At 44.9% G+C, this 27,268-nt stretch overlaps 1 protein-coding gene across 1 annotated transcript in view; it reads right to left on the bottom strand.

Annotated features, from left to right (window-relative positions):
- Nucleotides 1–27,268, bottom strand: part of LOC124716694 — a 213,812-nt gene that overhangs the window by 41,048 nt on the left and 145,496 nt on the right. The window contains exon 3 of the mRNA XM_047243235.1: nt 18,627–18,873. Within this exon, the coding sequence (XP_047099191.1) occupies nt 18,627–18,873 (247 nt within the window). The remainder of the gene's footprint in view (nt 1–18,626; nt 18,874–27,268) is intronic.

The raw sequence follows: 27,268 nt of genomic DNA on the forward strand, positions 1-27,268 counted from the left end.
GTCAGATGACGGTGTGTTTATTTAAAAAAAGAAATTCGCACACATAGACCAAAGTTGTTGTTTGTTCTTGTCGTCGTCTTCAGTCCAGAGACTCGTTTGTTGCAGCTCTCCATGCTGCTATATCCTACGCAAACATTTTCATCTCCAAGTATGTACTGCAACCTACATCCTTCTGAATTTTTTTAGTGTGGTATTCATCTCTTGGTCTCCCTCTACGATTTTCCCCCTTCACTCTGCCCTCCAATACTAAACTGGTGATCCCTTGATGCCTCACAACATGTCCTACCAACCGATCCCTTCTTCTAGTCAAGTTGTGACACGAACTCCTCTTCTCCCCAATTCTATTCAATACCTCCTCATTAGTTATGTGATCTACCCATATAATCTTCAGCATTCTTCTGTAGCACCACATTTCGAATGCTTCTAATCTGTTCTTCTCTTAACTGTTTATCGTCCATATTTCACTTCCATACGTGACTACATTCCGTACAAATACTTTAAGAAAAGACTTGCTGAACTTAAATCTACACTTAATATTACAAATTTATCTTCTTCAGAAACGCTTTCCTTGTCGTAGCCAGTCTACATTTTATATGCTCTGCCGGTCGGGGTGGCCAAGCGGTTCTAGGCGCTACAGTCTGGAACCGTGCGACCGCAACGGTCGCAGGTTCGAATCCTGCATCGGGCATGGATGTGTGTGATGTCCTTACGTTTGTTAGGTTTAAGTTGTTCTAAGTTCTAGGGGACTGATGCCCTTAGACGTTAAGTCCCATAGTGCTCAGAGCCATTTTTATATCCTCTCTACTTCGACAACCCTCATTTATTTTGCCCCCGAAATACCAAAACTCATCTACTACTTTAAGTGTCTCATTTCCTAATCTAATATCATCAGCATCACCTGATTTAATTCGACTGCATTCCATAATCCTCGTTTAGCTTTTGTTGATGTTCATCTTATATGCTCCTTTCAAGACACTGTCCATTCCGTTCAGCTGCTCTCCCAGGTCCTTTGCTGTCTCTGACAGAATTACAATGTCATCGGCAAACCTTAAAAGTTTTATTTCTTCTCCATGGATTTTAATTCCTACTCCAAATTTTTCTTTTGTTTTCTTTACTGCTTGCTCAACATACAGATTGAATAACATCGAGGATAAGCTATACCCCTGTCTCACTCCCTTCCCAACCACTGCTTCTCTTTCATGCCCCTCGACTCTAATAATTGCCACCTGGTTTTTGGCAAATTACAAACAGCATTTCGCTCGCTGTATTTGACCCCTGCCACCTTCAGAATTTGAAAGAGAGTATTCCAGTCAACATTGTCAAAAGCTTCTCTAGGTCTACAAATGCTAGAAACGTAGGTTTGCCTTTCCTGAACCTATCTTCTAAGATAAGTGGTAAGGGTCACTATTGCCTCGGGTGTTCCAATATTTCTGCGGAATCCAAACTGATCTTCCGTGAGGTCGGCTTCTACCACTTTTTCCATCCGTCTGTAAGGAATTCGTGCTAGTATTTTGCAGCCGTGACTTATTAAACTGATAGTTCGGTAATTTTCACGTCTGTCAACACCTGCTTTCTTTGTGATTGGAATTATGATACTCATCTTGAAGTCTGTGGGTATTTCGCCTGTCTCATGAATCTTGTTCACCAGATGGTAGAGTTTTGTCTGGGCTGGCTCTCCGAAGGCTGTCAGTACTTCTAATGGAATGTTGTCTACTCCCGGGGTCTTGTTTCGACTCAGGTCTTTCAGTGCTCTGTCAAACTCTTCACGCATCTCCCATTTCATCTACATCCTCTTCCATTTCCATAATATTGTCCTCGAGAACATCGCCCTTGTATAGGCCCTCTATATACTCCTTCCACCTTTCTGTTTTCCCTACTTTTCTTAGAACTAGTTTTCCATTTGAGCTCTTGATATTCATAAAAAAGGTTCAAATGGCTCTGAGCACTATGGGACTTAACAGCTCTGGTCGTCAGTCCCCTAGAACTTAGAACTACTTTAACCTAACTAACCTAAGGACATCACACACATCCATGCCCGATGCAGGATTCGAACCTGCGACCGTAGCAGTTGCGCGGTTCCGGACTGCGCGCCTAGAACCGCGAGACCTCCGCGGCCGGCTTGATATTCATACAAATGGTTCTCTTTTCTCCAAAGGTCTCTTTAATTTTCCTGTAGGAAGTATCTACCTTACCCCTAGTGATATATGCCTCTACATCCCTACATTTGTCCTCTGACCATCCCTACTTAGCTGTTTTGAACTTGCTGCCGATCTCATTTTTGAGACGTTTGTACTCCTTTTTGCCTGTTTCATACCCAAGGATTTCTACTAGCCTTCGACTTTTTATCTACTTGATCCTCTGCTGCCTTCACTATTTCATCTCTCAAAGCTACCCATTGTTCTTCTACTGTATTTCTTTCCCCCGTATTTGTCAATCGTTCCCTAATGCTCTCTGAAAGTCCCTGCAACCTCTGGTTCCTTCGGTTTATCCAGATCCCATCTCCTTAAATTCCCACTTTTTCGCAGTTTCTTCAGTTTTAATCGACAGTTCGTAAAGAAAGATTTTGGGCAGAGTCTACATCTACCGCTGGAAATCTCTTACAATTTAAAACCTGGTTCCTAAATCACTGTATAATCGTTATACGGGTATAATCTATCTGAAACCTTCCTGTTTCTCCAGACCTCTTCCACGTATATAACCTTCTTTCATGATTCTTAAACCAAGTGTTACGTGCCTTACTGTAACGAGTAGCTTATCAGCAGGAGAAACAGCCAAGCGAAAATTTATGTCCAGCTTTGTCACAATTGTTGATACTAGTAGCTTCCTTTCCTTGTCCAGTTTTTTGGGCCATAAATAATGATAAGCAACATGAACGTCCTCTTCAGAAGAGTTCATGATTGCAACAGAAACTGCAACAGACGCGTAATTCTTGATGTCTTGTTCTCGTCGCATGGGGATTCAAAGCTTGTCCTACCGTCGCAGTATGTATCCCGTCTTGGAAATATGTGAGAAGACTGTCAGGAATAGAAAGTCTAGTCCTCTTGCTTGCTGGCCGGTGTGGCCGAGCGGTTCTAGGCGCTTCAGTATGGAACCGCGCGACCGCTACGGTCGCAGGTTCGAATCCTGCCTCGGGCATGGTTGTGTGTGATGTCCTTAGGTTAGTTAGGTTTAAGTAGTTCTAAGTTCTAGGGGACTGGCGACCTCAGATGTTAAGTCCCATAGTGCTCAGAGCCATTTCAATCATTTGAATCCTCTTGCTTGATAGTCTCCGGCCCCTATTCCTCCCTCGCCTCCCTTCCAATTTCAGGCTTGTTCGGTCCAATGTTACTTCCTTTCGTTTGTGTTTGACTTTCCTTGCGTTTCTCAGAAAATTCCCGTCCACATACCGGGTGATCAAAAAGTCAGTATAAATTTGAAAACTGAATAAGTCACGGAGTAATGTAGATAGAGAGGTACAAATTGACACACATTCTTGGAATTACATGGGGTTTTATTAGAACCAAAATAATAGAAACGTTCAAAAATGTCCGACAGATGGCGCTTCATCTGATCAGAATAGCAATAATTAGCATAACAAAGTAAGACAAAGCAAAGATAATGTTCTTTACAGGAAATGCTCAATATGGCCACCATCATTCCTCAACAATAGCTGTAGTCGAGGAATAATGTTGTGAACAGCACTGTAAAGCATGTCCGGAGTTATGGTGAGACATTGACGTCGGATGTTGTCTTTCAGCATCCCTAGAGATGTCGGTCGATCACGATACACTTGCGACTTCAGGTAACCCCAAAGCCAATAATCGCACGGACTGAGGTCTGGGGAGCTGGGAGGCCAAGCATGACGAAAGTGGCGCCTGAGCACACGATCATCACCAAACGACGCGCGCAAGAGATCTTTCACGCGTCTAGCAATATGGGATGGAGCGCCATCCTGCATAAACGTCGTACGTTCAAGCAGGTGTTTATCAGCCAGGGTGGGGATGATGCGATTCTGTAACATATCGGCGTACCTCTCACCTGTCACGGTAGCAGTTCTGCTGTCTAGCGCCATCTGTCGGACATTTTGTGAACTTTTTTTTTTTTTTTAGTGATAATAAATCCCCATGTCATTCCAAGCATGTGTGTCAATTTTTACCTCTCTATCTACATTATTCTGTGGTTTATTAAGTTTTCAAATTTATACTGACTTTTTGATCACCCTGTACATATGTATACCCAGCACCCGACATTGCCATGTGTAGTGAAGGTTACCTCCGATGTCAGTATGACTGACACCCTTTGCTGCTCCATTCGCAAATGGTAAGGGACAGAAAGGTGAGCCTCTGCGCAAGTCGTAATTTCCCTCACTGTATTGTCGTGGCCATTTCGCAAGATCTACAGGTGTTTCCGTAAGAGATTGCAAAAATGTAACAGAATGTAGATAATGCTCCACTGAACAATTTGAGATAGGCAGCCTGGGGTTGGAGAAGCCAGATTAAGGAGATATGGAAGTAAACTTGTCTTCCACTTTGCCTAGCATTATCGTTTTCCATTTTATTTACAACTAACATGCGTACAAGTTTAAACATTGTGTGCTGTTTATTTGCACGTACATTCTTTAATTTCCTGCAAGGAACCAAGGAGGAGCAGCCTGACTGCCAGGAAGTCATGATGCAGGTTTTGTTTACTTTATTTGCATCGTATTTACGTTTTCTCATGACAGAACTTGCCACAAATCAACGACAGACCCATTCATTACTGATTGCTATTCAGAGACGTACAGTACAATACGATGGAGCAGAACCGGTGCAGTATTTCCTGGATTGGAAGGGGAGGTCCTATTCCATGACCTGCGAGGTCACCTAACTTGAATCCCCTTCATTTCTTCCTATGGCGATATCCAAAGTCACTTGTGTACGAGGTACATTCAAGTTCTAAGGCCTCCGATTTTTCTTCTGCAGACTGGAAAGAGATAGAAACATGCGCATTGTTTTAAAATGAGGCCGTGTTCATTGTCAATACGTCCCAGAGATGGGAGCACCGTACGGCAGATGGAATTTTACCGCCAGCGGCGAGAATGAGAACTGTTTTAAATACTTAAAATGGCGAGGTTTTCCTTACTTGAACAGCGTGAATCATTCGTTTTCTGAATTTGCGTGGTGTGAAACCAATTGAAATTCATCGACAGTTGAAGGAGACATGTGGTGATGGAGTTATGGATGTGTTGAAAGTGCGTTCGTGGGTGCGACAATTTAATGAAGGCAGAACATCGTGGGACAACAAACCGAAACAACCTCGGGCTCGCACAAGCCGGTCTGACGACACGATCGAGAAAGTGGAGAGAATTGTTTTGGGTGATCGCCGAATGACTGTTGAACAGATCGCCTCCAGAGTTGGCATTTCTGTGGGTTCTGTGCACACAATCCTGCATGACGACTTGAGAATGCGAAAAGAGTCATCCAGGTGGGTGCCACGAATGCTGACGGACGACCACACGGCTGCCCGTGTGGCATGTTGCCGAGCAATGTTGACGCGCAACGACAGCGTGAATGGGACTTTCTTTTCGTCGGTTGTGACAATGGATGAGACGTGGATGCCATTTTTCAATCCAGAAACAAAGCGCCAGTCAGCTCAATGGAAGCACACAGATTCACCGCCACCAAAATAATTTCGGGTAACCGCCAGTGCTGAAAAAATGATGGTGTCCATGTTCTGGGACAGCGAGGGCGTAATCCTTACCCATTGCGTTCCAAAGGGCACTACGGTAACAGGTGCATCCTACGAAAATATTTTGAAGAACAAATTCCTTCCTGCACTGCAACAAAACCGTCCGGGAAGGGTTGCGCGTGTGCTGTTTCACCAAGACAACGTACCCGCACATCGAACTAACGTTACGCAACAGTTTCTTCGTGATAACAACTTTGAAGTGATTCCTCATGCTCCCTACTCACCTGACCTGGCTCCTAGTGTCTTTTGGCTTTTTCCAACAGTGAAAGACACTCTTCGTGGCCACACATTCACCAGCCGTGCTGCTATTGCCTCAGCGATTTTCCAGTGGTCAAAACAGACTCCTAAAGAAGCCTTCGCCGCTGTCATGGAATCATGGCGTCAGCGTTGTGAAAAATGTGTACGTCTGCAGGGCGATTACGTCGAGAAGTAACGCCAGTTTCATCGATTTCGGGTGAGTAGTTAATTAGAAATAAAATCGAAGGCCTTAGAACTTGAATGCACCTCGTATGAGGCTGAAGTGGATACAGAGATGGAACTAGTTGGCAGAACTGTAGCTGCCTGTGATGTGATGTAATTCGAAACACGTTAGCGATATTCGTCAGGGTGCGTCAGAATCTTGTTCGCCAATGTCGGTTTTGTATGAGGCTGATGGCCGTCAGTTTCGGCACATTTTGTAAGATACAATACAAATGGTACGTTCATTCTGTCAATGATGGTATTCGCAGTAAATTAATGCGAATAAAAAAAATACTCTACCATCAAAACTCTACCATCTGGTGAGCAAGATGTATGAGACAGGCGAAATTCCCTCAGACTTCAAGAAGAATATAATAATTCCAATCCCAAAGAAAGCAGGCGTTGACAGATATGAAAATTACCGAACTATCAGTTTAATAAGTCACAGCTGCAAAATACTAACGCGAATTCTTTACAGACGAATGGAAAAACTGGTAGAAGCTGACCTCGGGGAAGATCAGTTTGGATTCCATAGAAATGTTGGAACACGTGAGGCAATACTGAACTTCGACTTATCTTAGAAGACAGATTAAGGAAAGGCAAACCTACATTTCTCGCATTTGTAGACTTAGAGAAAGCTTTTGACAATGTTGACTGGAATACTCTCTTTCAAATTCTGAAGGTGGCAGGGGTAAAATACAGGGAGCGAAAGGCTATTTACAATTTGTACAGAAACCAGATGGCAGTTATAAGAGTCGGGGGACATGAAAGGGAAGCAGTGGTTGGGAAGGGAGTGAGACAGGGTTGTAGCCTCTTCCCGATGCTATTCAATCTGTATATTGAGCAAGCAGTAAAGGAAACAAAAGTAAAGTTCGGGTTATGTATTAAAATCCAAGGAGAAGAAATAAAAACTTTGAGGTTCGCCCATGACATTGTAATTCTGTCAGAGACAGCAAAGGACTTGGGAGAGCAGTTGAACGGTATGGACAGTGTCTTGAAAGGAGGGTATAAGATGAACATCAACAAAAGCAAAACAAGGATAATGGAATGTAGTCGAATTAAGTCGGTTGGTGCTGAGGGAATTAGATTAGGAAATGAGACACTTAAAGTAGTAAAGGAGTTTTGCTATTTGGGGAGCAAAATAAGTGATGATGGTCGAAGTAGAGAGGATATAAAATGTAGACTGGAATGGCAAGGTAAGCGTTTCTGAAGAAGAGAAATTTGTTAACATCGAGTATAGATTTAAGTGTCAGGAAGCCGTTTCTGAAAGTATTTGCATGGAGTGTAGCCATGTATGGAAGTGAAACAGGGACAATAAATAGTTTGGACAAGAAGAGCATAGAAGCTTTCGAAATGTGGTGCTACAGAAGAATGCTGAAGATTAGATGGGTAGATCACATAACTAATGAGGAGGTATTGAATAGAATTGGGGAGAAGAGAAGTTTGTGGCACAACTTGACTAGAAGAAGGGATCGGTTGGTAGGACATGTTCTGAGGCATCAAGGGATCACCAATTTGGTACTGGAGGGCAGCGTGGAGGGTAAAAATCGGGGAGGGAGACCAAGAGATGAATACACTAAGCAGATTCAGAAGGATGTAGGTTGCAGTAGGTACTGGGAGATGGAGAAGCTTGCACAGGATAGAGTAGCATGGAGAGCTGGATCAAACCAGTCTCAGGACTGAAGTCCACAACAACAACAACAACAACAACAAAATTACACAGCAATGCGACTTTATTCGTGTTATCTCCTTAAACTAACTTCTCTGACCCCAGGTTCCCTACCTCAAATTGTTCAGTGGAGCATCCTATACGTCCTGTTAAACTTTTCCACGCTCTTACGGAAACGCCCTGTATATGGAAGGTGTTCCTTGATATCGAAAACACGTACGACAAATACATCGTTGACTTTCAGCAAAGATACTAGCATATAACTGAGCTGCTTCTTAGACCAGTGGCATCCCCCCTCCTCCAGCGATACTTAAAACAGTCGAATTTCCATGTATAATTCGCCATATCTCTTCAACTATGCCCCCTAGAATAATATAATTTTGCAAGCACATTCATTGTACAGATATGCGAGTGGCTTGCTAAGTACATTTGTAACAGAGTACAGTGCGATATACAGAGTGATTTTTTCGATCGTTTACAAACTCTACCGATTGATCGATGAGAGGGTACGGAACAAAAAAGTTCTAATGAACTTGTGTCCGCAAATGCACGGTTTCCATACTAGAGAGCAGTTATTGAGTCAGACATTGACTGCCGTCTAATACGTGTCATACCATGCAGCCAAAGTTATACTATGTGTTGAAAATGGTTTCCATGTGCCTCAACGCATGTGTGTACGCTCCGTAGCATGTTGTATCTCAAACGTTCACATCGGGCAGGCTGCATCCCAACAGTGTTAAAGGCAGAATGAATACGGTGCTCCAATGCCTGCACATCTGGACTGGGCTCTTGCATACACGTTACTTTTGAGATGGCCCCGTAACCAGAAATGGCACGGGTTGAGATCTGGGGAACGAGCAGGCCAATCAACTGGACCCCCACGTCCGACCCATCGACCAGGTAAGACACGAATGAGGTGTGTCCGGACGTTGACGGTGAAGTGGGCTGGAGCACCATCATGTGGCAGCCACATAACCCTTCGAATCACCAACGGCACTTTTTCCAGCAGGGGAGGCAAAGTCACCGGCAAGGAACGCCGGTAGTTCCGGCCTATTAGGCGACCTGGAAGCATGACTGGTCTGAAAATACGAGGGCTATCCACAAAGTACATTACGTTTTGGAATTAAAAATAAATAAAATATTGGAATTTTTTTTATTATATACAGATGAAATCCACACTTAAATACTACTTTTCTACATAGTTGCCATTTAAATTAAGGCACTTATCGTAGCGATGGACGAGCTTGGAAATTCCTTTGTCGTAAAATTCGGCCGCCTGCGCCTTCAACCACGTGGTTACCTCTTCTTGAAGAGGTGCGTCGTCATCAAAACGCTGCATAGCCAACCACTTCTTCATTCCTGGGAATAAGTGGAAGTCGTTCGGTGCCAGGTCGGGACTGTACGGCGGATGAGGAAACAACTCCCACTTTAAAGATTCGAGAACTTCACGAGTGGCATTTGCCGTGTGGGCCAGGGCGTTGTCGTGAATCAGCAAGATCTTAGCCCAACTTTCCGCTGCGCTTGTTTTGTATTGCTCTTCTGAGGTCGTGCAGAGTTTGGCAAAGCTTTGAGAGTTTATTGTAGTGCCTCTTTCCAGGAAATCCACAAAAATCACACCTTTTCTGTCCCAAAAGAGGTAACCACGTGGTTGAAGGCGTAGGCGGCCGAATTTTACGACGAAGGAATTTCCAAGCTCGTCCATCGTTACGATAAGTGCCTTAATTTAAATGGCAACTATGTAGAAAAGTAATATTTAAGTGTGGCTTTCATCTGTATATAATAAAAAAACGTCCAATACTTTATTTATTTTTAATTCCAAAACGTAATGTACTTTGTGGATAGCCCTCGTACGATCGCCAATTGCCCGGGCAACACATTCCGGCTGCACCGATGCTGGTGATTCGCTGTCACAATGCCATTCGGGTTCTTCACGCTATCCCACAGATGACTATTATGAAAGTTGGAGATACCACTCGACGTAAATGTGAGCTCATCTGTGGATAGGATGGATGACACAAATCCCGGAATTGTGGCTGCCTGGTGAAGAAACTAGTGACAAAACTGCTCCAGATGTGGAAAGTCTGTCGCTAGTAAGCCTTACAGACGCTTTGAGCGATAAGGATAGTAACAATTGTCATGGAGAATGCTCAATACGGTCGTCTGACTTACCCCCTACTGGCGGGCCAATTTCCTGGTACTGACACAGCGGTTTCCTTCCACAGTGTGAATACGTTCCTCCTAGTTTGGTGTCCGAAAATTTCGGATATGCCCTTCATGATTTTCTGCTTTCTGAAACGACCCTCTCTCAGACAAACGGTGAAACACTGTTGCAAACATTGAATGCTGTAGTTACTGTCTCCTGATACAACCTTCCTGCCCATCGCCCGTTGCCATTTGCCTTTTCGCAAGTAAACACCGCGTGTGTACAACGCTGTATCACATCCAGTACAAGGTGAGCCAGCAGAAGAAGTAAATCCGACGCAACATTACCAACAACTTGGCAGGAGAAGGCGCTAGAGCATGACATATGAGGAAACCATGCATACTGCAACTGTGGCTGCCTGGTACAGCAGTCTCTGTAACAACGTACACTATGCGATCAAAAGTATCCGGACACCCGCAAAAACATACGTTTTTCACATTAGCTGCATTGTGCTGCCACCCACTGCCAGGTACTCCACACCGGCGACCTCAGTAGTCATTGGATATCGTGGGAGACCAGAACGCACGGACTTCGGACGTGGTCTGGTAACTGGGTGTCACTTGTGTCATACGTCTGTATGCAAGATTTCCACACTCCTAAACATCCTTAGGTCCACTGTTTCCGATGTGATGGTAAAGTGGAAACGTGAAAGGACACGTACAGCACGAAAGAGTGTAAGGTGTCAGGCAAATCCAACACCTTCCATGAAAACCCTGACATTATAGCAAATCCGGCAGTATGTCACATAGCTCCGAATAAATCCTGACATTAAATTAACCAAAGTAATACGATCAACGAGTGAGCAAATGGAATATCACAGACTAACACAAGTATGCCTAAATGCATGTCATACCTTCCCACCGTGAAACAGACGCAGTTCCGAGGGGAGAAATGAGAACAGAAGCCGAGAGCAGAGGTGTGGAGGCTAGGAGGCCCTACGATAAGGGACGGACACCCACGTCTCCAGCCGACCGCCAGGACCACCCGCCAGCCCATGTTAAAAGATAGAGCCCTCCAGAAGAACAGTATAGATCTTACGATAACACTAAAAGGGCCACAGCAGCTGCAAGTTTTAACATGAGTCTTTTTCGCGTCTCTGTTACTTTGCAAACGTTAAAAACATTGCCCCACCACAAAAAGTATAACGTTTCTCATTGGATAGACAGAATTTTTGTAGGCGGAGCTTAAGGTTAACATTGAGACCCTGATTGGTAATTTGAAAATACAGCCAGATACCTTTTTCTTAAACCAGCTTCTGAAAATTGTAGTAAGGGGAGGTTAGAGAAGAGTTGCTTCCGAGACGGCGAGGTGTGTGGAGCTGTGCCGCCCGCTGGCCCCTGACGCTGCCTAACCACCGACAAGGTAATGATCGCATGCGGTGCCGCCATAAGGATACACTCAGAACTGCAGAAGTCTCATCTGTTACATCCCCTTTTTACGTAATACTAGTGTCGATTGTCAATTAAACTTCGCGGTATTCACATTTGCTACTAGAAGTGAAAATCTGAAACGCGACGATTTTTATGTTATATAATTATTGAGAAGCCACATCAGTCACTATAATTTACGACAAGTTAAATAAGTAATTAAAGATAACTGACGGTCACTGTAGACCATTTTTGATAGTTTTCTCTTTTATGAAACTTAATTTAAACCTAGATTATAGATGTGATATGGCATAGGTCATCCTTGGAAACCCATTCAGGGAATATTCGTTCACATTTTTGTTGAATGCAGTTGGTTTTTATCATCCTGTATTAAAATATTTCCTTTTATCAATAGTGCAATTTATAAACAATGTTTTGTGAGTAGAATAAAATTTCCATTGGTAAACTTAACTGATTTTTCGACGTTATTTTACCAGCTAACTAAAAATAGGAAAGCCTTTAACCCCTTCCACTAAATTTAGTTAGTATTAAGATTCTTTTACAGGGAGTGCAGTGGAGCTGACGCTGAAATCGTTAAGTATTTGATTATATCATCGCTAGTCTCACTGAACTCTTCTGAACTCTACATGTCATGTGTGGTCTGGCGTCTCCTTACCAGCAACAGTTCCCAGGTTCAAACTAGTCAATTCCCTAAAAAACACGCTCAGAGTGTCGTTGCGCGAAAGTGGTAGGGAGACACGACTTAGAACAAACAGACACCACGCAGAATGTTGGAAGAGTACAGACCAACCTCGTCTGTTGACTGACAGAGACTGCCGACAGTTGAAGAGGGTCGTAACGTGTAATAGGCAGACATCTATCCAGACCATCACACAAGAATTCCAAACTGCGTCATATTCCACTGCAAGTTCTATGACAGGCGGCAGTTGAGAAAACTTGGATTTCATGTTCGAGCGGCTGCTCATAAGCAACACATCACGCCGGTAAATGGCAAACGACGCCTCGGTTGGTGTAAGGAGCGTAAACATTGGACGTTTGAACAGTGGAAAAATGTCGTGTGGAATGACGAATCACGGTACACAATGTGGCGATCCGATGGCAGGGTGTGGGTATGGCGAATGCCCAGTGAACATCATCTGCCAACGTGTGCAGTGCCAACAGTATAATTCGGAGGCGGTGGTGATGTGGTGAGGTCGTGGTTTTGATGGATGGGGCTTGCACACCTTGTTATTTTGCGTGGCACTATCACAGCACAGGCCTACATTGATGTGTTAAGCTTCTTCGTGGTTCCCAATGTTGAAGAGCAATTCGGGGATGGTGATTGCATCTTTCAACACGATCGAGCACCTGCTCATAATGCACGGCCTATGGTGGAGTGGTCACACGTCAATAACATCCGTGTATTGGACTTGACCTCACAGAGTCGTTACCTTAATCCTATAGAACACCTTTGGTATGTTTTGGAACGTCGTCTTCGTGCAAGGGCTCACCGACCGACATCGATACTTCTCCTTAGTGCAGCATTCCGTGAGGAATGGGCTGCCATTCCCCAAGAATCCTTGCAGCATCTGACGAACCGTGTGCCTACGAGAGTGGAAGCTGTCATCAAGGCTAAGACTGGGCTAAGACCTTACCGAATTCCAGCAAACCGATGGAGGGTGCCACGAAGTTGTAAGTCATTTTCAGCCAGGTGTTCGGATACTTTTGACCACATAGTGTTTTATTGAACAAATTGTCTCTAGCATGGAAACCATGCATTTCAAGACATAAGTTAACTAAATCGATTTTGTACCGTATCTTCGCATCGACCAATCCCTAGAGTTTGTACACGGTGGAAAAAATCATGCTGTATGCTGTTGAAAGTAACAACTGGAGTATTCTAGGGAAGAGTTATAGGACTCCAAACGTTCTCAATATATATAAACAATTTATCAGGTAGGATCAGCAGCATAATTCGATTGTTCGCTGGCGATCGGTTCTGTATGGCAAAGGATGGTTGTCAGACAACCGTAAAAACATCGGAGAGACTTTCGCAGAAATTCCACTTTTTGTATTGAAGGGCACTATTTACGAAATGTGGATAAATACAAGAAATGCCCCTAGCAAAAAGAAAGGTCCTCACAGCACCTGATTGCTAAAAGAGTGTGGAACATCTGAAAATTCCGTATCTTACACACTATCCGATCAAAAATATCCGGACACTCCTACATAACGCAGAACTGACCACTAGGCGCACATTGATGTTTTAAGGCGTCACGTGAGGCGAACATGTCAGTGTTAAATGGCGTGGGGAGTATTGTGTGGGCGGTGGAGGAGCGATAACAGCAGAGTGTGTGGGTTAGAAGAGCTCAGTGTCTTCGGACGTGCACCAGTCACTGGATTTCACCTAAGTAACAGATCCGTTAAGGACATTTAAACCCTAAATTCTCCGAAGTCGACTGTTGCTGATGTGAATGTGAAGTGGAAACGGGAAGGGAATAACAGTAGCTACACTAAGACAAGGTAGATGATGATGATGATAATGTCTGGTTTGTGGAGAGCTCAACTGCGCGGTAATCAATGCCTGTACAAAGTCCCAATTTTTACGTAGTTCAGTTTGTTGTGACTTGGCAAGACAGCAAAGCCACTAGGAGGTGAATCCGAAAGGCACGCGTTTAAGCTCACGCAGGCTGGCGTGAGGTCGGGAACAGTTAAAGTAATTATACTAGCAAGAAAAGAACGTAGCTGTTGGAATACTTAATCCATAATTGGTGAACATCGGTCTGACGGTACATGCATCACAAGACAAATAGCAAATGATAATGGCGCCTTGCTGGGTCGTAGCTAATGACGTAGCTGAAGGCTATGCTAACTATCGTCTCGGCAAATGAGAGCGTAATTTGTCAGTGAACCATCGCTAGCAAAGTCGGCTGTACAACTGGGGCGAGTGCTAGGAAGTCTCTATAGACCTGCCGTGTGGCGGCGCTCGGTCTGCAATCACTGACAGTGGCGACACGCGGGTCCGACGTATACTAACGGACCGCGGCCGATTTAAAGGCTACCACCTAGCAAGTGTGGTGTCTGGCGGTGACACCACACAGTTTTGACACAGTCCCATCTAGCTAATGTTGCGAATGACAATGATGAAGATCGAATGACGAGGACAACACAGACACCCAGTCTCTGGGCAGAGAAAAGACCAGGTAGACCTCATATACTGATGGGTGGGACCGTCAAGCATTGTGGAGCAGTCCAGTTGGCACGAAGACTGTACATACGGAGTTCACTAGAACCGGGCAAAATGATCGAGCAGATCCTCATAAACCACCTTGAGGAGGAGTAAACAGCCACGCCACTGAGGAGTCAATGACTCGAAACGAGTAGTTTGCAGTGCCGAATCACGCTTTAACTTCTGGCGGTCCGATGTAAGGATTTGGGTTTGATGTGGTCCCCTTCATGCGCTTAAGGAAGCGCTAAATGTGAAAGGATATGGACAAATTTTACAGAGTTTTATACTGTGTACAGTAGAGGAACAGCCTGCAGATGATGCATGACAATGCACCCTGTCAAAGTGCAGCATCTGAGACGGAATGACATGGACTGACATGGCCAGAGTCTCGACCAGAAGCCAATGGAATACGTTTGTCTTGAGTTAGAACTCCCGTCTCCAGCGTTCAACATTACTACCTTCCCTGGTTTCGGCTTGTGACAAAGAATGGACTATCATTCCTCCACACATATTCAAACACCTCATCAGAATTGTCCCTAGGAGAGCACAAGCCGTTATAACTCCATAATGATGTCCACGAATAGCTGTCCACATACTTTTGTATATATAGTGTAACTACTCAGATTAGATGTAGGTATAGAATAAAGTTAACGGACAAAATATGAGTGCCCAAACCACACCCTTGAAGGAGAAAACCAGCTGTCTTGAAACGAGTAAGCTTAGTTGCGCATTTCTCGACTTGTTCTAAGTTAGAGAAAGACAGGAGGAATCAAAATCATAGTTGGGACGCCTCACACTGCCAGTTTACTCAGTCAGCAAATTAGTGTGCAGTATAGACTTCGTTACTAGATACCACCCAGTAGGGAGAAAGGGATAATGTAGACAATTTTAGACGTATTTCTATGCCATCAGTGTTTGCTAAAGTTATTGAAAAGTCTCTGTATGTAAGGATAATTGATCATTTTATACCACACGATTTGCTATCAAATGTACAGTTCGGCTTTAGAAGTCGTTTAACAACTGAAAATGCTACATTCTCTTTTCTCTGTCAGGTACTGGATGGTTTGAACAAAAGGCTTCGAACGCTAGGCATATTTTTTGATTTAACCAATATTTGATCACAAAATATTGCTCCAGAAGTTGGACCATTACGGAATACAGGGAGTAGCTCAGAACTGATTCACCTCTTACTTTAGCAACGGACAGCAAAACGTCATCATTCACAGTGTTGAGAATGGCTGAGATGTGGGGTCTGAGTGAGGTATGGTCTAGTGGGGGGTGCCCCAGGGATCAGTGTTGGGGTCAGTCCTGTTCTTTATTTATATAAATGCTATGCCTTCTCGTATTACCAGTAACTATAAAATATTTCTGTTTGCTGATGACACTAGCTGGCTTGGTAGTAAAGGATGTTGGGTACAACACTGTTTCGGTTTCAAGTAGTGCAGTTCCTGGCATAAGTTCATTGCCTGTAGAAAATAAACTAACAGTAAATCACAATAAGACTCAGTTTTTACAGTTTCTAACACACAATTCAACAAAACCTGACCTTTTAATTTCACAGAATGGGCACATGATTAGTGAAACTGAACAGTTCAAATTTCTAGGTGTTCAGATAGATAGTAAACTGTCGTGGAAAACCCACGTTCAGGATCTTGTTCAAAGACTTAATGCTGCCAGTTTTACTATTCTAACGGTATCTGAAGTGAGTGATCGCTGTACACAAAAATGACTCTACTTTGCTTATTTTCATTCGCTTATGGCGTATGGTATTATATTTTGGGGTAACACTTCCACATTCTAAAATGATGGTGTTTGGCTCAGAAACGGGCGGTTCGGGCAATAAGTGGTGCAAGTTCACGAACCTCTTCCCGACCAATGTTCACGAGACTGGGTATTTTGATGTTGGCATATCAATATATATGTTCCTTACTGTCATTTCTTGCTGACAATATTAGCTTAAAGTTTTAAACTTGGCTGCTTGGTTCAGTGACCGTTTCTAAATTAAAACTGAAACAAATGAGCCCTCGGTCACTAATATTTTTAGTCTTATTGACCAGATTTCAACACTTGTAAGAGTGCCTTCATCAGAATTAAAACAATTAAAATGGCCTATAACATAGTTACAAATTTATAGGAAAAGCTATTTTTTATATAAAAAGTGTGGGTACTGACTAACAGTAAAAGACAGAGGCAGTACTTACATGACACATCTGGCCTGTTAATTATTTTGTATGTCACACTAATTTGTACGTCACACTAATTTATAGGAAACGCTATTTTTATATAAAAAGTGTAACTATGTTATAGGTCATTTTAATTGTTTCAATTCTGATAAAGGCACTCTTAGAAGTGTTGAACCTGGTCCATAAGACTAAAAATATTAGTGACCGAGGGCTCATTTGTTTCAATTTTAAATATTAGATTATTGCCAAGAATAAGCAGCTTTAACTCAATATCTGGCGGAAATCGAACCTGCATCTGGATCACACTTCCTTAACTCTTGTGCAAAAAGGCGTGCAGTATACTGCTGCATCCATTTGCGATAAGCTACCACTGGAATTCAAAAATCATAGCAGTAATCCACGTACTTTCAAATCGAAACTGAAGAGTTTCCTCATGGGTCACTGCTTCTATTCTGTCGAGGAGTTCTTTGAAAAATTGAGCTGATTCTTGTTGTGTTGTTGATTGCGTTTACTTAAACTTATGGCTTGACTGTTTTCGGGTTCAGAGACATTTTATTTGTATCTATTATTACTTTTATGTTGTAATTTCATGTAGTGAAACATTCCATGACCTTGGAGATGTGCTCCTAAATTTGCTCCTACGGAATTTGACGTGTAAATAAACAAGTAAATAAATACACTACTGGCCATTAAAATTGCTACACAACGAAGATGACGTGCTACAGACGCGAAATTTAACCGACAGGAAGAAGATGCTGTGATATGCAAATGATTAGCTTTTCAGAGCATTCACACAAAGTTGGCGCCGGTGGCGACACCTACAACGTGCTGACATGAGGAAAGTTTCCAACCGATTTCTCATACACAAACAGCAGTTGACCGGGGTTGCCTGGTGAAACGTTGATGTGATACTTCGTGTAAGGAGGAGAAATGCGTACCATCGCGTTTCCGACTTTGATAAAGGTCGGATTGTAGCCTATCGCGATTGCAGTTTATCGTATCGCGATATTACTGCTCGTGTTGGTCGAGGTCCAATGACTATTAGCAGGGTATGGAATCGGTGGCTTCAGGAGGGTAATACGGAACGCCGTGCTGGATCCCAACAGCCTCGTATCACTAGCAGTCGAGATGACAGGCATCTTATCCGCATGGCTGTAACGAATCGTGCAGCCACGTCTAGATCCCTGAGTCAACACATGAGGACGTTTGCAAGACAACAACCATTTGCACGAACAGTTCGACGACGTTTGCAGCAGCATAGACTCAACCCTTCATTCGATCCCTGCGAAACCCTACATTTGAGCAGGATAATGCACGACCGCACGTTGCAGGTCCTGTACGGGCCTTTCTGAATACAGAAAATGTTCGACTGCTGCCCAGGCCAGCACATTCTCCAGATCTCTCACCAATTGAAAACGTCTGGTCAATGGTGGCCGAGCAACTGGCTCGTCACAATACGCCAGTCACTGCTCTTGATGAACTGTGGCATCGTGTTGAAGCTGCATGGGCAGCTGTACCTGTACATGCCATCCAAGCTCTGTTTGACTCAGTGCCCAGGCGTATCAAGGCCGTTATTAAGGCCAGAGGTGGTAGTTCTGGGTACTGATTTCTCAGTATCTATGCACCCAAATTGCGTGAAAATGTAATCACATGTCAGTTCTAGTATAATAAATTTGTCCAATGAGTACCGGTTTATCATCTGCATTTCTCCTTGGTGTAGCAATTTTAATGGCCAGTAGTGTAGAGCGACCCTTGCCCCGTTGGTGCTTTGGGGCATGCACCCACTGGGATCACAGGCGCCAGTACTCACTGGGGCCCCTGGTCTCCTCGTGTTGGCCGTCGCTGGACGCCCCCGCGCCGCCTCCCACCAGCATGGTACGGTTGAAGTAGATGGTGGGGCCTCCGGGCAGTCTCCCGAAGCGGCTCATGATGACCGCCTCTGCCTCCAGGTCCTCCCAGGCTCGGCTCACGTTCAGCTTGGTCAGCTGGAAGCCGTCGCACACCGTCCCCACAGATACCGGCGAAATGACCTCGACCACGTACCAGGTGCCCAGCAGCTGCACAGATACAGACAGCAGGCTATACGTCTTCAACCATTCCAAAATGTACTGACTGGAACAGAGAAATGACCTCCAGCCAGCTAGGATTCAAAAGTACCAATCGTGTAAATCAGAGCTCCCTACATCTACATACCGGGTGATGTATAACTTTGAAAACTTAATAAACCACGGTTTAATGTAGATAGAGAGGTAGAAATTGACATACATGCTTGGAATGACTTGCGGTTTTATTAGAACCAAAAAAAAAGTTCAAAAAGTGTCCGACAGATGGCGCTGGACAGCAAACTGTCAGTGACTGCGTATGAAAATCGTTTATAAAAGAAACTGTAATGAGAGAGAGAATCAGATGCGCCAGCAGTCGCAGCATGTTGACGTTACCTGAAAAGACGCTTTTAGTGAAGCTGTATTATCAGAATGGGGAATGTGCTAGTTCAGCGTTACGATCCTATCGCCATAGGAAGGGGATTCGAACGGGTAAAGGTCCGTTGACAAATGCAGCAGTCGCGAGAATGATTTCGAAGTTCGAAACCACGGGTTGTTTAAACGATAGACCTCGTAGTGGCCGACCGAGCACAAGGCGTAACGCTGCTGAGACAGTTCAGGAAGAAGTGGAGACTGTAGCGGGTTCGTCTACGCAGGGGGAAGTCAGCTCTCGTGCAGCCGCACGTCGCACAGGCATTCCATACACTACTGTTTGGTTGGCACTTAGGCGTACCCTCCGATGCTATCCGCACAAAATCCATCGGCATCATGAACTGTTACCTGCCGATTTAGTGAAGCGGAGGGCATTTGCGGTGTGGGCGTTTCAAAAGATGGCGGAAGATGACGGTTGGTTGGGTAACGTGTTGTGGACCGACGAAGCTCATTTCACGCTCCGAGGGTCTGTCAACGCCCACAACTGCAGAATTTGGGCTACCGAAAATCGTAGAACGGTCGTGGAAACTCCATTGCACGACGAGAAAGTCACGGTATGGGTTGGATTTACCACATCTACCGTTATCGGGACTTTTTTCTTCGAAGAAATGCGTGATTCTGGTTTTGTAACTGCTACCGTGACGGGTGAGAGGTACGCCGATATGTTACAGAATCGCATCATCCCCAGCCTGGCTGATAAACACCTGCTGGAACGTACGATGTTTATGCAGGATGGCGCTCCACCCCATATTGCTAGACGCGTGAAAGATCTCTTGCGCGCGTCGTTTGGTGATGATCGTGTGCTCAGCCGCCACTTTCGTCATGCTTGGCCTCCCAGGTCCCCAGACCTCAGTCCGTGAGATTATTGGCTTTGGGGTTACCTGAAGTCACAAGTGTATCGTGATCGACCGACATCTCTAGGGATGCTGAAAGACAACATCCGACGCCAATGCCTCACCTTTACTCCGGACATGCTTTACAGTGCTGTTCACAACATTATTCCTCGACTGCAGCTATTGTTGAGGAATGATGGTGGACGTATTGAGCATTTCCTGTAAAGAACATCATCTTTGCTTTGTCTTACTTTGTTATGCTAATTATTGCTATTCTGATCAGATGAAGCGCCATCTGTCGGACATATTTGGACTTTGTATTTTTTTTGGTTCTAATAAAACCCCATGTCATTCCAAGCATGCATGTCAATCTGTACCTCTCTATCTACATTATTCCGTGATTTATTCAGTTTTCAAATTTATACTGACTTTTTGATCACCCGGTATATACTCCACTAGCTACCAAGCGGTGTTTGGCGGAGGGCTCAATTCGTGCCAAAGTCATATTCCCCCCACCTCTGTTCCACTCTCGGATCGCACGTGGGAAAAACGACTGTCTGAACGCCTAAGTACGAGCTCTAATTTCCCTTATCTTTGAATGGTGATCACTGCGCGATTTGAAAGTTGGTGGCAATAATGTATGCTCTACACCCTCGACGAAGATCGGATTTTGGAATTTAGTGAGCAGCCCCTTCCGTTTAGCACGTCCTCTCTCTGCAAGCGTGTCCCACTTCAAACTTTCTATGAGATTTGTAACGCTCTCGTATGGCTAAATGTACCAGTCACGAATCTTGCCGCTCTTCGTTGGACCTTCTCAATCTCTTGAATCAGGCGCAACTGGTAAGAGTGCCATACAGACGAACCTCTCTTCTCATATGCGATGAGAGTCATGAATCACAGTAAACAGATGGCTGTTGTATTTATTAAAGATCTGTTGTGAGTGCTACACCAACGCTTATTAATGAAAATACGGTGAAATGTGGTTTGTGAGTGGATTGTAGGACGCAGGAAGGACGTATGGAACATGCAGCAAGTTATCTTGGCTGGAGAGTCATCGGCACATGTACAAGTAACTTCGGCTGTTCAAAATATTCAAATGTGTGTGAAAGCTTATGGGACTTAACAGCTAAGGTCATCAGTTCCTAAGCTTAGACACTACTTAACCTAAATTATCCTAAGGACAAACACACACACCTATGGCCGAGGGAGGCCTCGAACCTCCGCCGGGACTAATCGCACAGTCCATGACTGCATCGCGTTAGACCGCTCGGCTAATCCCGCGCGCCTAACTTCGGGTGTGCCCCAAGGAAATGTGTTGGTACGCTTCCCGTTCGCCTTGTGTATAAACTTCAGAGTTTTGGTATACGATGCAGTTATCTACACTCCTGGAAATTGAAATAAGAACACTGTGAATTCATTGTCCCAGGAAGGGGAAACTTTATTGACACATTCCTGGGGTCAGATACATCACATGATCACACTGACAGAACCACAGGCACATAGACACAGGCAACAGAGCATGCACAATGTCGGCACTAGCACAGTGTATATCCACCTTTCGCAGCAATGCAAGCTGCTATTCTCCCATGGAGACGATCGTAGAGATGCTGGATGTAGTCCTGTGGAACGGCTTGCCATGCCATTTCCACCTGGCGCCTCAGTTGGACCAGCGTTCGTGCTGGACGTGCAGACCGCGTGAGACGACGCTTCATCCAGTCCCAAACATGCTCAATGGGGGACAGATCCGGAGATCTTGCTGGCCAGGGTAGTTGACTTACACCTTCTAGAGCACGTTGGGTGGCACGGGATACATGCGGACGTGCATTGTCCTGTTGGAACAGCAAGTTCCCTTGCCGGTCTAGGAATGGTAGAACGATGGGTTCGATGACGGTTTGGATGTACCGTGCACTATTCAGTGTCCCCTCGACGATCACCAGTGGTGTACGGCCAGTGTAGGAGATCGCTCACCACACCATGATGCCGGGTGTTGGCCCTGTGTGCCTCGGTCGTATGCAGTCCTGATTGTGGCGCTCACCTGCACGGCGCCAAACACGCATACGACCATCATTGGCACCAAGGCAGAAGCGATTCTCACCGCTGAAGACGACACGTCTCCATTCGTCCCTCCATTCACGCCTGTCGCGACACCACTGGAGGCGGGCTGCACGATGTTGGGGCGTGAGCGGAAGACGGCCTAACGGTGTGCGGGACCGTAGCCCAGCTTCATGGAGACGGTTGCGAATGGTCCTCGCCGATACCCCAGGAGCAACAGTGTCCCTAATTTGCTGGGAAGTGGCGGTGCGGTCCCCTACGGCACTGCGTAGGATCCTACGGTCTTGGCGTGCATCCGTGCGTCGCTGCGGTCCGGTCCCAGGTCGACGGGCACGTGCACCTTCCGCCGACCACTGGCGACAACATCGATGTACTGTGGAGACTTGCCCGCATCTCGTGGTCGTGCGGTAGCGCTCTCGCTTCCCACGCCCGGGTTCCCGGGTTCGATTCCCGGCGGGGTCAGGGATTTTCTCTGCCTTGTGATGGCTGGGTGTTGTGTGATGTCCTTAGGTTAGTTAGGTTTAAGTAGTTCTAAGTTCTAGGGGACTGATGACCTAAGATGTTAAGTCCCATAGTGCTCAGAGGCATTTGAACCATTTGATACCGTACATCACCGCCAGAAAGTACTAGCTGCAGCGTGTTTGTATGTGTGGAAACAAAATATCTTCAAGGTATCCTTCCACACGGCGACTTTGCAGAGACACAACGGGGGACTCGGAATTAAAGGTGTTAAATCTAAATGTGACGCACTGCTTCTAACTAATGTTTTTAAACTAATACATGCCATTATCTGCTTACACGTGTTGATAAAAATCAACGAGGACAGCTGAAAATGTGTGCCCCCACCGCGACTCGAAACCGCGATCTGCTGCTTACATGGCAGAGGCTCTCTGTGACTGAACCATCGAGGACACAGAGGATAGTGCGACTGCAGGAACTTATCTCTGGCACGCTCCCCGTAAGACCCACACTTCCAGCTTACTGTCCACCCACTACATTTGTAGTGCTCCTGTTCACTACACACATTACTCGCGGCTGTCAATCTACCGATTGCCGTAAGAGTTTGAGCAATTTGAGTGCATCCGCACTGAAGAAGATCATTGTCAGTATCTGTTCTTTTGGACATGTTGGAAAGAACAGGTACCATCTTGCTATAGATAAGGCTCACCGGTCAATGATCTTCTTCAGTGCGGATGCACTCACATTGTCCGAACTCTTACAGGAATAGGTAGATAGACTGCCGTGAGTAATGAATATAGCGGGCAGGGGCACTACAAATGTAGTGTGTGGACAGTAAGCTGGAGGTGTGGGTCTTAGGGGAGCGTGCCAGAGACAAGTTCCTGCAGTCGCAATATCCTCTGTGTCCTCGATGTCCGTGCTGGCGTAGCCGCCATCGCCGCCGCTGCGAGCGGAGCTCGTTGGCCGTGTCTCGCTGTAGCTTTTCAGTACGACATAGCCATCCAGCTATGGAAGCTCAGATGAGGAAGTCTACGTCGAAATTTTCGTTCCCGTTCGGATATGACAGGCCGGAAGTTTCTGAAATCGACGATTAGCTGTCGGAAAAGATAGGTTTACAAGATGATGACGTTCACAGGTTGTCTTATGATTTCCTTGGTGATGCAGTGTATGTTAAAGTGCGAGACGTTGAAACATGTACCTGGATTATGACAAAACAGGCGGTTTCGCGAACTATCTTCATTCCAGTGGTGAATCCAGTTCAATTGCGATCAGCTGTGTTGGTTTAGGGTTGTGATCTGTGCGCATGTTCAACCTCCCATTTGAACTGAAGTTCGAGCTCATCAAACAAGCGTTAACGCCTAATGGAACGGTTTTGCTGGTTACTGGTGAGAAATGGTCTGGCAATAAACATTTCAATGTTGACAATGGCGTGCGAAATGTTAGAATTGATCTTCATAAGAACATCCCGTGATATATTATGGTTCAAGTCTTCAGAGACTTAGTTGTTTATGATGGCCAACCAAGGACCTGCGTAGTACGCTGATCCACGGATCATCTTAAGCCAAGGTGTCGCCGTGTCAAATCTTTACGGAGGGAAAACTAGGCACTCACCTCCGCGGGCGATGTGCCACATCAACAGAAAATGCCGTATGCGGAGACCTCGTCAGCCCCATCACAGTAAGCTGGGAGTGAGCTGGGCCCTTACATACCGCGTCTGGGTGAAAATGAAGGAAATCAGGGTTCAAATGCACGTAGCGTACTGGCAAATGAACAGAGTTCAACGGTTACCCTGCCGAAATGTTCGAATCAGGCCTCTCCAGGGAGACTAATATCCAGACCTTAGACGGTAGCAAGACACCTGGACAAGAAATTACTATGCCTGTCCAACATCCCGAGGTACCACTAGGTTCCAATTCCGATGATGTTCCAGTGTCATCAGTAGGTGGTGACATGCTGGTTGACGAGGACACAAACCCACTCAACCCAACATTCAGCGACCGGTCTGATCACCCAGGACAATTAAAAAAAGTCGTCTAAAGAAACGAAACGGTCCCCTACAATACGAAGTCAGGGAGAGACACAGGAATTAGAAAGGAAAAGAACACGCACAAGAGACATCCTTAAGAAAACTCAGACAGAAAAACGGCGGTATCTGTTGCAGTTAGGGTAAGGGCTCCCATTCGGAATGAGGGCATTCAGATGGAATTACACAATGACGTGAATACAACCGTGTTAGCGTCTTGCGAGTCTCACCTGGTTCCGAGCACGCTTTGGTCGGAGGATACTGAGCAGTAGTAAACAGTTATATGCAAGTTGGCTACAGTTAATGTCTCTCGGATAAGTTAGGCGGTAACGGTACAATGTTTCAAAGATTATCTTTATGCCGCTGACATAGATGTTTCCATGTTACAAAAGGTTGTCATAACTGAAGTAGCGGACATAACGGGTTACGAAGCCATCATCAACATCGGAAATGACTGAGGATCAGCGGTCTTATTCAAATGGCGTATCGCGTGTCGAGATCATGCGATTTGAGAGACTGGTCGGGGTATAGCTGTCCAACTTCATGACCTCATTTTGTTGTTGTTGTGGTCTTCAGTCCTAAGACTGGCTTGATGCAGCTCTCCATGCTAATCTATCCTGTGCAAGCTCCTTCATCTCCCAGTACGTACTGCAACTTACATCCTTCTGAATCTGCTTAGTGTATTCATCTCGTGGTCTCCCTCTACGATTTTTACCCTCCACACTGCCCTCCAATTCTAAATTTGTGATCCCTTGATGCCTCAGGACATGTCCCACCAACCGATCCCTTCTTCTAGTCAAGTTGTGCCACAAACTTCTCTTCTCCCCAATCCTATTCAATACCTCCTCATTAGTTATGTAATCTACCCCCCTAATCTTCAACATTCTTCAGTAGCACCACATTTCGAAAGCTTCTATTCTCTTCTTGTCAAAACTATTTATTGTCCATGTTTCACTTCCATACATGGCTACACTCCATACAAATACTTTCAGAAACGACTTCCTGACACTTAAATCTATACTCGATGTTAACAAATTTCTCTTCTTCAGAAACGCTTTCCTTGCCATTGCCAGTCTACATTTTATATCCTCTCTACTTCGACCATCATCACTTATTTTGCTCCCCAAATAACAAAACTCCTTTACTACTTTAAGTGTCTCATTTCCTAATCTAATTCCCTCAGCATCAGCCGACTTAATTCGACTACATTCCATTATCCTCGTTTTGCTTTTGTTGATGTTCATCTTATATCCTCCTTTCAAGACACTGTCCATTCCATTCAACTGCTCTTCCAAGTCCTTTGCTGTCTCTCACAGAATCACAATGTCATCGGCGAACCTCAACGTTTTTATTTCTTCTCCCTGGATTTTAATACCTATTCCAAATTTTTCTTTTGTTTCCTTTACTGCTTGCTCAATATACAGATTGAATAACATCGGGGAGAGGCTACAACAGTGTCTCACTACCTTCCCAACCACTACTTCCCTTTCATGCCCCTCGACTCTTATAACTGCCCTCTGGTTTCTGTACAAATTGTAAATAGCCTTTCGCTCCCTGTATTTTACCCCTGCCACCTTCAGAATTTGAAAGAGAGTATTCCAGTCAAAATTGTCAAAAGCTTTCTCTAAGTCTACAAATGCTGGAAACTTAGGTTTGTCTTTCCTAAATCTTTCTTCTAAGATAAGTCGTAAGGTCAGTATTGCCTCACGTGTTCCGACATTTCTACGGAATCCAAACTGATCTTCCCCGAGGTCGGCTTCTACCAGTTTTTCCATTCGTCTGTAAAGAATTCGTGTTAGTATTTTGCAGCTGTGCCTTATTAAACTGATAGTTCGGTAATTTTCACATCTGTCGACGGCTGCTTTCTTTGGGATTGGAATTATTATATTCTTCTTGAAGTCTGAGGGAATTTCGCCTGTCTCGTACATCTTGCTCACCAGATGGTAGAGTTTTGTCAGGACTGACTCTCCCAAGGCCGTCAGTAGTTCTAATGGAATGTTGTCTACTCCCGGGGCCTTGTTTCGACTCAGGTCTTTCAGTGCTCTGTCAAACTCTTCACGCAGTATCGTATTTTTCCATTTCATCTTCATGTACATCCTCTTCCATTTCCATAATATTGTCCTCAAGTACATCGCCCTTGTATAGACCCTCTATATACTCCTTTCTGCTTTCCCCTCTTTGCTTAGAACTGGGTTTCCATCTGAGCTCTTGATATTCATTTTAATTGACGTATATGCACCATCTGGGAATAATGAAAGGCGGCACGGAAGTGACTTTTGTCGGAATGGGACAGTTGAACTGTTAGAGGACGTTGGGGCCGCCGCCACTCTTGCCGGAGATTTTTAACTGTGTGTTGCGCCTTAAGATCAGAAGCCCAGTTTTAACACTTGTTACGAGCTACAAACATTGGTGACTGAACTAGAACTCCAAGACACCTGGACTCAGTTGAATGCCCTCCTTACCGGATATACTTACGTCAGTAGCAAGTTGGATAGAGTCTGTGTTACCAAAGAATTCATGCGCAATACTGATGATTGTGAGATATGGCCTATAAACTTCTTCGACGGTTGTGCATACCATATTTCGTTCAGGTATATCCGACAAAAAACCT

Source organism: Schistocerca piceifrons, chromosome 9 (assembly GCF_021461385.2).
Source record: "Schistocerca piceifrons isolate TAMUIC-IGC-003096 chromosome 9, iqSchPice1.1, whole genome shotgun sequence".
Taxonomy (NCBI): Eukaryota; Metazoa; Arthropoda; class Insecta; order Orthoptera; family Acrididae; genus Schistocerca; species Schistocerca piceifrons.